Source organism: Dama dama, chromosome 1, assembly GCF_033118175.1.
Source record: "Dama dama isolate Ldn47 chromosome 1, ASM3311817v1, whole genome shotgun sequence".
Lineage (NCBI taxonomy): Eukaryota > Metazoa > Chordata > Mammalia > Artiodactyla > Cervidae > Dama > Dama dama.
This window is the reverse complement of record NC_083681.1, coordinates 48044927-48057778: the sequence shown is the minus strand read 5'-3', so window position 1 is coordinate 48057778 and position 12852 is coordinate 48044927. Positions and strand designations below refer to the sequence as shown.

Here is a 12852-nt window from a genome sequence, read left to right as displayed (position 1 = left end):
ATTTTTTCAATCTTGAATTCCTTCTGCTATTCTTTCACTATTGTTTATTCATCCATTTTTTATTTATTCTTTTATATTGCCGTCACATCATTAGACAATATTTGAATTAAGGCTCTATAGTGGTCGAGTGTGGATGGACAAAGTTTTTGACACAGCTGCTCCTTTAGGGAGCTCAGATTTCTTGAGAGGAAGCAGATAGATATTAAAGAGTAGGAGAAAGTTTCAGGAGAGATATAAACAAAGGATCATTAAGTACAATGGACAGTTAAGTTCAGTTCAGTCACTCAGTCATGCCTTACTCTTTGCAACCCCATGAACCGCAGCACACCAGGCCTCCCTGTCCAACCCAACTCCCGGAGTCCACCCAAACCCATGTCCATCGAGTTGCTGATGCCATCCAACCATCTCATCCTCTGTTGTCCCCTTCTCCTCCTGCCCTCAAAATTTCCCAGCATCAGGGTCTTTTCCAGTGAGTCAGCTCTTTGCATCAGGAGGCCAAATTATTGGAGTTTCAGCTTCAACATCAGTCCTAACAATGAACACCCAGGACTGATCTCCTTTTGGAGGGACTGGTTGGATCTCCTTGCAGTCCAAGGGACTCTCAAGAGTCTTCTCCAACACCACAGTTCAAAAGCATCAAATCATAGGTGCTCAGCTTTCTTCATAGTCCAACTCTCACAACCATACATGACCACTAGAAAAACCATAGCCTTTACTAGTTGGACCTTTGTTGGCAAAGTAATGTCTCTGCTTTTTAATATGCTGTCTGGTTTTGGTCATAATTTTCCTTCCAAGGAGTAAGTGTTTTTTAGTTTCATGGCTGCTATAACCATCTGCAATGATTTTGGAGCCCAGAAAAATAAAGCCAGCCACTGTTTCCATTGTTTCCCCATCTATGTGCCATGAAGTGATGGGTCTGGATGCCATGACCTTAGTTTTCTGAATGTTGAGCTTTAAGCCAACTTTTTCACTCTCCTCTTTCACTTTAATCAAGAGGCTCTTTGTTCTTCTTCACTTTCTGCCATAAAGGTGGTGTCATCTGCATATCTGAGGTTATTGATATTTCTCTCGGCAATCTTGATTCCAGCTGGTGCTTCTTCCAGACCAGCATTTCTCATGATGTACTCTGCATATAAGTTACATAAGCAGGGTGATAATATACAGGCTTGACGTACTCCTTTTCCTATTTGGAACCAGTCTGTTGTTCCATGTCCAGTTCTAACTGTTGCTTCCTGACCTGCATACAGATTTCTCAGGAGGCAGGTCAGGTGGTTTAGTATTCCCATCTCTAACAGAATTTTCCACAGTTTATTGTGATCCACACAGTCAAAGGCTTTGGCATAGTCAATAAAGCATAAATAGATGTTTTTCTGGAACTCTCTTGCTTTTTCAAGAGAGTTTCAAGTTTGATCTCTGCTTCCTCTGCCTTTTCTAAAACCACCGTGAACATCTGGAAGTTCACGGTTCACATATTGCTGAAGCCTGGGTTGGAAAATTTTAAGCATTACTTTACTAGCGTGTGAGATGAGTGCAATTGTGTGGTAGTTTGAGCATACTTTGCATTGTCTTTCTTTGGGATTGGAATGAAAACTGAACTTTTCCAGTCCTGTGGCCACTGCTGAGTTTTCCAAGTTTGCTGGCATATTGAGTGCAGCACTTTCACAGCATCATCTTGCAGGATTTGGTAGGGACAAGTGCCTACATATTTCAAGGTCTCCCATGTGAAAAGAACATGCCCAGGAATCCTAAAATCTAATTTTGACTACTTAAATATTGTAACATTGTATTAGGGAGTTCCAGATAAACAGAACCAATAGAATATGTGTGTAACCAAATATCTTAAATTTATTATAATGAACTGGCTCTCACAATTACAGAGACCAAGAAGTCCAGACCCAGGAAAGTCAATGGCATAGTTCCTGTCCAAATTTGAAGGTTTGAGAATCCGGAGAGTCAATGGTGTATGTTTCAGTTCAAATCTGAGACTGAAGGCAGGAGAAGACTAATGTCCCAATTCAAAAACATTCTTACATACTCTGCTTTTCATTCTATTCAGGAATTCAGCGGTTTGCATAAGGCCCACCCATACTGGGGAGGGCAGTATGCTTTACTCAATTTACCAATTCAAATAATAAACTCATCTAGAAATACCCTCAGTAAAACACACAGAAAGAATGTTCAGCCAAATACCTAGCCTTGAGGCCCAGTCAAACTGACACATAAAACTAACCATCACAACTGTCGTACTCTAAAGCTTTTCAAACAGCACCATAACAAGGTCTCTGGTTTCTGAAAACACTGAAGATCAATCACCCAAGCTTAAGTTGCATACTGGTAATGATATGATAAACAACCCATAATGATTCCAGCTGTGCCTCTGTCTTTTCTCAGAATTGTTCAGGCCCATAACCAGAAGTCCCAGCCATGTCACCAAGTGTCCTGAAATGAGTTTCCTGGAAAATATCTCCCACCCTGTAGAGGTGTTTGTCATTCTCTAGTTTATTCTTAAAAAGAGACCACTTTTATGTCTCTAGGGAACATTGATATAATTGATTGCTGGATAAAACCCAAGATGGTCCAGGCAAGAACTGGCCTAATATACTACAAGTTTGATCATAGCATGTGAAGGGCAGAACTAGCATCCTCCAGAGTGACCCGCTCCTCTTCGGGTGTCCAAATGATTCTGCCCCCAATATCAAATCCTTCAGGGCTTCTAGAGAAGCCAAACAGCCAGGACCTGATCCTGAAGAGCATCTTGAAAAGCCTGCACTGAAACTCTTTTGTCCTAATGGAGGAGATGATGGGATTGAGCATGGGAGGCACAAAGAGGTAGATAAGAGACATGAGGGTGTGGACAGCATGGGGCAGGCCAGCACCAAAGCAGTGCATGATGGACACACTCACCATAGGCATGTAGAAGATGAACACAACTAGGATATGGGATACACATGTGTTGAGTGGGTTGAGGCGATCCCTTGGGGAGGCGATGGCTAGCACGGATTGAAAGATAAGTACATAGGAGAGAAGAACGAGGGCACAGTCCAGGCCAAAGGTAAAAAGCACAATGGACAGTCCATAGTGGCTATTGAGGGAGACATCAGTGCATGCCAGCTTAATCATATCCACGTGAAGGCAGTAGGCATGGGAAAGGATGTTCCAGGGGTGGCAGAAAGGTAGTCTGTGCAGCAGCAGGGGGAAGACCAGGATGAGGGCAAAGCTTCATAGGAAAGTACACCAGCCCATGGCCACAATGCAGGCATGGCTGAGCACAGTGGCATAGGGCAGTGGATTGCAGATAGCCATGTAGCGATCGAAGCTCATGGCCAGAAGGATGCCAGACTCTGTCCAAGAGAAGAGGTGGATGAAAAACACCTGGGCTAAGCAGACAGTAAAGGCAACCACCCGGGCCTGGAAGCAGAGGGCAGCCGGCACAGTCGGCAGTGTGGAAAAGGACACCCCCAAGTCATTGACAGACAGTAGGGACAAGAAGTAGTGCATGGGCTGGTGCAGGCTAGGCTCCTCCTTAACAATGAGGAGGATCAGGGTGTTTCCCACAATGGCAATGGCATAGAGCAGAAGGAGAGGGAAAGATAACCAGGGCTCCACAGCTTCATTCCTGGGAAGCCCGTCAAGATACAGATGGGAGCATCAGAGACATTGATCTTGAAGTTGCCCATGAGAGGTTGGGGACAACTGTCATTAGCCAGTATGACTTTTTGTAGAAATTATATCATATGCCTAAGATTACTACTGTTCCCAGAGAGGAAAAGAAACACTTAGGTTCATAAATTACGATTATTCATAGATTTTCTTCTTAAAATACACTGGGAGGATGACCAGGAGCTCATGAAATGCTAGTAGCTGAGAAAAAGAGGTATTTGTTAGACTCTTTCAGAAAAGAGTCAGTAAGTACTCAGGGTGGTTGACTAGCTCTTTAAGTCTTACTGGTAGTCTTCTAGTTGACTTCCTTATGGTCATTTTCACAGCTCCCCTTCAAATATCCCCAAATTTCATAGCCATGATCTTACCTACCTCCTAAGGGATATAAACACTTATATCCATCCTGACAGACAAAGAACCAAAGGTGCAAGGCAGGAAAAGGAATTACTCCAGGTTTTCTTGGGAAGCAGTTACATGGCTAGAGCTGTAACTTAGTGATTTGTTTCCCATCCTGAGGTGACTTTGTGATCCAGAGTCCCACATTTCACCCTCGAAGCATACATGAAGGAAGCCTGGGAAGTCAGCATGTCTCAAAAGGCATCATAGTTTTGTTAGTAAAGCATATAGAATCAGAACACACTGGGTTTGATTTCTGCTGCTTTCACTTATTAGCTGTATGACATTAGGTAGATTTCTTAAACTCTCTTCTTTAGTTTCTTTATTTTTTAGATAAAGTTAAAATAGAATTGCCCTAGGCATATGCATACATGCTACATATAACAAAAGGAGAGAGAGAGAAAAAAAACTTGAACTTGGAACATGTCCCATCATAGTCAAAATTACAGATGTACTGCTATTATTATCATTTAAAATCATTTTTAGATGGAAAATAAATTATATAGTATGTTTTCTTTGACAAAAGTCATGGAATATATTTACATTAAACTTAAATATGCATTTTTAAATCACATATTATCATATAATAAATTATGGTAGAGTCAAGCAAAAGTGAATTGTAAAAGTTTAAGAAAAATTAGGAGAGAAAAAATTATAACATTAGAAACATACTATCCATTACCTTATTTTTCCTATGAGTGGTTAAAAACAGCAATCTTCAATTTGCACAATAGATCATAATTTTTCATCTCACAGACTTTCAAGTTCAACAGGAGTAGATGATGAAAAATGTTTCCTTGATGCAGAACCAATGAGGTTGTGACAAGAGGTACTAAAAGGGTAATCAATGCATCTTGCATCTTTTCCTGTGGTCTCTCGCACAGAGGAGTTTCAGCTATCTGGGGAAGAAACTACATTTAGGAATATTTAATAATATTTCTGTGACATGTGCAAAACCCTTTAATATACTGTGATAAGTGACTGGCTATCCATTTTGGAACTTGTTAGTTCCCCTTTGCCTCTCATGGATAATTTCTAACACTTATGTGTAATTACCCACCACTGATTACTGTATTATTTTAAGTGACCCCTGGGGGAAATTTTGCTTTTTCTCTTCCAGAAGCTCAGTATCACATCAGTGAACAACCAGATTCAAAATCAGAGAGAAATTCTCTATCAGTGAGGTAAGTGTCCGGGACAAAATTTTCAGGGAATTACTGCTGAAGAATGGGGATGCTGAGTAGCAGCATTGGGTTTGAAGAAGTAGGGAGGATGAGCCAGATAAGCCCTGGGAAACCTGTACAATGTAATGACCTCTCATTAGTACACATAGAGAAACTGTCACTGAGGATTTGAGAGGAGACAGTCTGAAGGACATGCATGGGCCACCCACTTCTTCAGAATCCCACTCTTGAGTTCCACTTTATCATGTTACAAGTTTTAGTATAAGGAAGTCTAGAATTGCCTTAACTAAAAGCCTCTTGCTCTAGAATAGGGCCCATTTTAGTACCTCTTTCCTGTCCTAATTAGAGATGTTGCTTGAGTTCAGCAAGTGCTCTTCTCTGTTCCTTAATATTTTTTTCTCAACTTTCATGCCAAAAGAAAGTGGGGGCAGAAGATGGAGAGAGAAGTGATAGACAGAGAAGGATTGAAGGGCAAGAGGAAAGATAGAGAGTGAGGAAGAGGAAGAGAAAAGGGGATAAATATAGGAGAAGTAACATGGAAAAGGGACAGGTTGGGTGTGAGAAAGGAAGTGTAAGACCAGAGAAGGGATTTTAGGGAGACAGTGGCTGGAAAATTAAACCTGGAGAGGGAGAAAGAAGAGAAAAGAAAAAAGAAGACAGAAGAACAGTGACAGGGAAATGCCCCAACTGGACCCTGGTGCTCCAAGAGGATTGGGCTATGTTTTCTCCAAGTGAGGGCAAGGCTGCAGAAGATGCTACACACACCACATTTTACAGGAGTTGCCTCTCAGGCTCTGAGCCATACAAGAGCTATAGTAAAGCCATAATGTCTCCCAGGTAAACCCATTTGGGAATAGGCTCCTCACAGTGGGATCCCAGTAGACACCTCTTGCTGTATTCCCATGGTTGTTTCAGACTTGTCTGCAGAGGCCAAGGCAGCATGACTGTGCCTGTGCAGGACCCTACTAGGGGCCTTCCTAGGGCTGACTCCTCCCCCATGTGCTCTGCCTGCCTCTTTTTTGTACAGAAGCTATAGTGTCTGCAGACTCCTTTGTGTCACAAAATATTCAGCTCAGGAATTAATAATAATAATTGATATGAGCATGCAGTGACAAAAGTAGCAGTTGGGCCGGGAGAACTGGTAACAATTCAATCAGTTGTATGGCAGTTACAGAATCTGTAGTTCCTCCCTGAAATACAGAGACGATTGTATCTGATGCACATTTCCTGAGTGGTTAAACAGATGCTAAACCCCCCACCAAATGGAAATGAACTACTGGATGATCATGAGCATGTACCCCCTGTCTGGCTGGAGCCCCAAGATTGATAATGTTAACCCTGTGACACCGTCTGATACCTCACCATCAACCAGTCAGAGAATTGTGCACAAGCTGATCACAGACCCTGCAATCCTCCTCCCTCACCTTACCTTTACAAATGCTTTGCTGAAACCTGTTGGGGAGTTCTGGGTTTTGAGCACCAGCTGCCCCAGACTCCTGCCTGGCGCCTTCCTCCAACAATAAATGCGGCACCTTTACCAGCAGCCAGTGTCAGTAGGTGTCAGTGGATTGGCTTTGCTGCCTGTAGGCAAGTGAACTTAAGTTTACCTTCAGTAATACCTTCTGTCCTCCCAGCTGAGCGGGCTTAGCTGCCCCCACACCAGGTCCCCATGACCCCTTAGATCTTCTCCAGGATGGGTTCCAAGGGCTCTGAATGAAGAGTGTGAATGCCAAGAATATAACTAATTCCTCCTGACCTTCAGCTCTGGGGTTTCTTTCCTCCATGCCAAGTCCCCCTTCTCTTCTTAAGGAATATTCAGAAGCCAGAATATAGAGTTGGTTAGAGTTGTAAGCAATAGAAATACAATAATCATCAATAATACTCTGTGTTTATAATTTTCCTTAGACTCCATCAAGAAGTTCTTAAGCATTGTCATTTTCAACCTTAACAACCAAATTTGGAGAGAAATGGTATCTTCCCATTTTACTGGTGAGAGAAATTAATTGCCCAGAAGGTCAAATTAGGTTCAAAGTTATCACACCACTGAGTAGCGGAACTGCTGGAGAAGGAAATGTCAGCCCGCTCCAGTCTTCTTGCCTGGAGAATCTCACGGACTGAGGAGCCTGGGGAACCACAGCACATGGTGTCTCGAAGAGTCAGACGCGACTGGAGTGACTGAGCACGAGCAGAGCCGCATTCAGACATAGATCACTCATTAATCACTTAACATTCTCAGAAAACCTAATACGAATTTGTATCCAGTAAAGACCCGGGACCATGTTTCGTCTACCTGTTAATCGTTAGCATCTCTGCCTTTTTTCCTTTTTATCCTTTTTTTCCTACTTAATTGATTGTCTTTCTATTTCTGCCTCTCTGCAACATCCCTCAAAAATAGAGGAAACTACAAAGGAAAGGAATAAAAGAAGCTAAATCAATCTTTCTCATTCTCATGACCATAAACTTCTGGCTTTCTACAAGGCTACCCGCTAAGATCTGGGATACAAACCTGGCCCCTTGCTCTGTACCCTCCACCCAGACCCAGGCCTTGCCTTGTCTGTGGTGTCACATGTGTAAGTGGATTCTAGGCAGCTGAGCTTTCGAGTTTCAGTGATTACACAATTCTATGATTTTTTAAAATTTTATTATTAATATATAATTTATATACCATCAAAGTTTTAAATTCACTGTTTTTCTTAGCATATTTGCAAAGTTTGCAGAACATTTTTAATCACTCTTAAATGAAATCCCATTACCATTAGCAGTCACTCCTCATTCTCATTTATCCCAGACCCTGGCAATAACTAATTTACTTTCAGCTTTCTAGACCTGTCTATTCTGAAAATTTTATTTAAATGCAAATTATTTGTTTATTAAAAATAATTCTTCTTTAAATATTTGTAAATAAACTTTTATGTGAAAATAGGTTTTTAGTTTTTTAGAGTATTTATTAATACCTAGCAATAAAAGTGTTGAGTCACTAGTAACTCTATGTATAACTGTTTGAAAGACAGCCTAACTGTTGTCCAAAGTGGCTTCACCAAAATTTACATTCCCACCTGCATAGTATGAAGAGTCCATTTTCTCCATATGTTTCTAGCATTTGTTATTTTCTGATATTGTTTTTTATTTTATTTTTGTTTATAACCCTTTTAATGTGTGGAGTGATATCTCATAGTGGATTTGAGTTGTATTTCCCTAATGACTAGTGAACCTGAACATCTCCTTTGTGCTTATTCACTATTTGTCTATCTTGCTTTGCAGAAATGTATGTTCAAATCATTTGCCTATTTTTAATTGATTTATCTTTTCAGTGTTGAGTTATAAGAGATCTTCATATATTTTGAATATTAAATTCTTTTTTATTAATTAATTTATTTTAATTGGAGGCTAATTGCTTTACAATATTGTAGTGGTTTTTGCCATCCACTGACATGAATCAGCCATGGTACTTATCAGGTATATGATTTGTAAAACTTCTCTCCCATTCTGTGGTTTGTCTTTTTCACTTTCTTGACACTGACCTAGAAATACTAAAAGTATATTTTTTATAAAGTCCAATTTATCTTTTTTTTTTCCCCCCCTTTGGTCCCTTGTGCTTTTGGTGTGTTATAAAACCATCGTCTAACACAGGCACACAAAGACTTACATTAAGGTTTTTTCTAAAGATGTTGTAGATTTGTCTTACATTTAGATGTTTGATTCATTCTGAGTTAAGTTTGAGAGAGGAGCCCAATTTCAGTCATTTGCATGTGGCTATCCAATTTTCCCTGCTTCTTCCAAATCCCTAGAGCAATCCCCTTGGGTTTTCATACCTGAGAGTCACAGAGAGTTAATAAATAACTGCGCTTACCAAGGCTGTTGACATGAGGAGTTTGGAACCACAAGCTAAGAAGAAAACACTCACTGAGGACAGATAAGACTTAAAACTGAGAACAGATCAGACTTCAGATGTCACGCTCAGATCCCATCATCCTCTAAATCACACTTGCTCACATGCATGAAATCACAACTTTTACATCTCAAAAAAAAAAAAAAATTACATTCAGGAACACAGTACCTGCACAAACCTCCACACATCCTCCCACAGAGCCTCACACTCATATTTGACACGCATTACAGAGCTCAACCTCAGTGCGCTTCACTTGTCAATGCATGCCAATCACACAGGTATGTTTTTGAATTGAAAATACTATGTTCTGAGAAAGAACTCCAAGTTCAGTGATTGAAGTTTATGTCTTAGAAGGAGACCTCAAACACATAGCCATCAGAGTGACCCAGAAACAAGGCTGAGTGGGAAAAGTTGAAGACAATTCCCCCATTCCACCCAGAGTGGTCCTCTGGCAGAGTGTCTTTTCTCTACGACTTTCCCTGGAAAGCAATCTTGATTATACCTAATTCCTCTGGTCCTCCTATCTATTCATGCTCACAGAGTAGCAGCTGCCTTATAATAACTATTTGAAGTCTTCCTCTGTGGGCAAGAATAGACTGGGTAAAGAGAGGAAGAGAAGAGACTAGCTCCCTTGTTTGGTACCCAAGTGTCTTTCCTTTAGTGGCTGGGGCCATTGGTGAAACTCTCAAAGCAGATAAGATGGGCTTTCCACATTTATGTGATGCTTTGGAGTCCAGATAATGAATAACAGTATCATAGCAATGCAGACACTGGAGTGCCTTGAAAGAAAAAGATAGAAATTAAACTATTGGCTATATAAATGGACAGTTAAATGAGGGAAAAACACCATACTTTGAATCAGCAGACTTAAGACTTAATTTCAGTTTGAACAGTAAGATATGTTATGACCTGAATTATGTCAGTTCATTTCTCTGAACTTGGGTTTCATTTTGTTAAGACAGAGATACAATTACTATATTCTGTATCACTCCTATATGTGGCTATGGGACCAATTGCTTGTGAAAAATGGGGAACACATTGCTTTTGGTGTACAAACTTAATAAGACTATATGCATTATTCTTCACTTAAAAATAAACAAATTTTAAAGAAAGACTATATGCTTTACTCTTTATCACCCATAAAGAAAGTAAGCCAGGTTTCCATTTCTAAGTTATAAATACAAAAATTGAGTCTCAAAAAGGTTGTGGTACTTTTTAATGCTAAGTAGTGAATAGGCAGAAAAGCTGAGATGAAGATTCCAGAATTGTTGCTTTTATACACTGAGACTTCCCAGAGAAGGGGAGGGATTTTCTCAAGGTTAAGTAACACTCTTGTGACAAACTCAGAACTAATGCTCAGGATTCCAGACCTTTTACAAAGGATCCTTTTAGGTATACAGTGTTACTGAGGGAAGATGTATATAATACCACCACTCTACAACAGCCATGTATTCACTCATCCAGGATGTCTACTGTTGGTGAATTCTAGGACACTCCACTCCCTCCCTCAATCTGCTGCTCTCAGCACTTGGCATCCTGATCTGGCTGTTACATGCAACCATTAACTGGGGGGAGTATAAGACTTCAGGCTGACTTTGCGTAGTTAGAAGTGCTGTCTCCCCAGATAGCATGTCAACGACACCTTTTGCTTTCTTCCACTGAACTCACACATGTACTCAAATAATGTAGATATTCGGTTATGGAGTATTTGCGTATATTCAGGCTGCCTACTCTCTTTTATAGGCACTTCAGGTGAGACATAAAAATAAGTCATTTGGTGTGTATTTGGGCAGTTACCTTACAAACACAGAGTAAGTAAGCAAAATATTGTAGCATTAAGGCAAGAAGTCAAAAAAAAAGAAAAAAAGTAAAGAAGGCAAGAAGTCAATACTATGCTGCTAAGATGTTACTAGGATTAAGTCTTTAGGAGAATATTGATCAAACTTTCTAGGTACAGACACAGTCATGTTGTCTGGAGGTTGCAATTGCATAAAGATGCAGTCTCAGCTCAATAGGATTTTGGAAAGTGATGGATAAACAGAAATAGACAACTAAGGACTAAGTTAGAGAGGAAAAGCTTTTGGAAGGCAAAGAGACTTGCCCAGAGTTTAAAATTTAGAGAGAAGGAAAAGGAAAAAGTCTCCTTGGGCAAAGGGAATACTGATACTGTAAACTTTATAAAGAAGAGAGAGAGAGTAAATATTCCTGGATCATTGGGACAGAAAAACAACTGAATGATGTGCAGAATGTGGTAGGAGAAAAGTCTAGAAGGGTTAGACAGGGCAAATGCTTAAATTCTTATCATGGCACTTGGGATATAGAACTCAAAGCGTGATTGATGGGTATGGGAATTAGCAGATGAAAAATTGATTTATGTTATAGAACTTTTAAGATTCTTAAGCAAGATATAACAATAAATATTTTTCTCAGCTTAAAAAAGGTGACTTCACAGAAAAGCCATCATTTTATGTGAATGAACCAGATCTCTCATGCTGCAGGACAGGTGTACCATCACCCCTTGGACAGAGCCCTTTATTTGCCACAAAGAATGCTGGCATCCAACATCAGTGAAGACCGTCTCCCAGCCACTCTCTTCCTGACGGGCATCCCAGGGCTGGAGTGGGCTCATGTCTGGATTGCCATCCCCTTTTGTGCCATGTATCTGATAGCACTGGCTGGGAACACCACCCTCATCCTGGTCATAGTGACAGACAGTGCCCTTCATGCACCCATGTACTTCTTTCTTGGCCTCCTCTCACTCACTGACCTGACTCTCAGCTCCACCACTGTGCCCAAAACGTTGGCTATTTTGTGGTTCCAAGCAGGTGAGATTTCCTTTGATGGGTGCCTGGCCCAAATGTTTTGTGTCCATTCTGTTTATGCTCTAGAGTCCTCGGTTCTTCTTGCCATGGCCTTTGATCGATACGTGGCTATCTGCAACCCACTGAGATACACAACCATCCTCAACCATGCCGTTATAGGTAGAATTGGCCTTGTGGGTATATTCAGGAGTATAGCTGTTGTCTCCCCCTTCATCTTCCTGTTGAGGCGACTGCCCTACTGTCAGCACCATGTCATGGCACACACATACTGTGAGCATATGGGCATTGCTCGGCTGGCCTGTGCCAACATCACTGTCAATATAGTCTATGGGCTAACTGTGGCCCTTCTGGCTGTGGGTCTGGATTCCGTCCTCATTGCCGTTTCCTATGGCTTTATTCTCCACGCTGTCTTTCGTCTTCCATCTCAAGATGCCAGGCGCAAGGCTCTGAGTACCTGTGGCTCCCACCTTGGGGTCATTCTGGTCTTCTACATCCCTGCCTTCTTCTCCTTCCTCACCCACCGCTTTGGCCAACACCGAGTCCCCAGGCACGTGCACATCTTTCTGGCTAATCTCTATGTGCTGGTGCCTCCCATGCTCAACCCAATCATCTATGGGGCTCGGACCAAGGAGATTTGGAGTCGACTTCCAAGACTGCCTCACTTGTGGGAGGTCTCAGTATGAGTGCTTGCAGCAGTTGGAGATGAGAATGAAAGGTAAATGGGAAGGATAATTATCCAGATACATGTACATAGATAAAGCCTATGATGTGAGAGAGATGGTGATATGGGAGGAAGCACTTTATGAAGAATGGTCAGATAAATGGGACATGTTAAGGATCACACTGAATATGCTCCTTGAGCAACTCTGAAGTGCTCACAACAAGGTAATAAGGTAGTTCC

At 41.2% G+C, this 12852-nt stretch overlaps 1 protein-coding gene and 1 pseudogene across 2 annotated transcripts; one reads left to right on the top strand and one right to left on the bottom strand.

Moving 5' to 3' along the window:
- Positions 1-2613: 2613 nt before the first annotated feature.
- On the bottom strand, positions 2614-3677 carry LOC133054414 (olfactory receptor 51I2-like; annotated as a pseudogene).
- A 6958-nt stretch (positions 3678-10635) lies between these two features.
- Positions 10636-12634, top strand: LOC133054016 (olfactory receptor 52D1-like). 2 transcript variants are annotated; one of them, XM_061138590.1, is made up of 2 exons: positions 10636-10657; positions 11685-12634. In XM_061138590.1, the coding sequence occupies exon 2, from the start codon at positions 11786-11788 to the stop codon at positions 12632-12634; it is 849 nt and encodes a 282-aa protein (XP_060994573.1). In that variant the 5' UTR covers positions 10636-10657; positions 11685-11785. The 2 variants fall into 2 exon arrangements, with proteins under 2 accessions (XP_060994573.1, XP_060994583.1); XM_061138600.1 differs by lacking the exon at positions 10636-10657 and having other exon boundaries at positions 11666-12634.
- Positions 12635-12852: the final 218 nt, after the last annotated feature.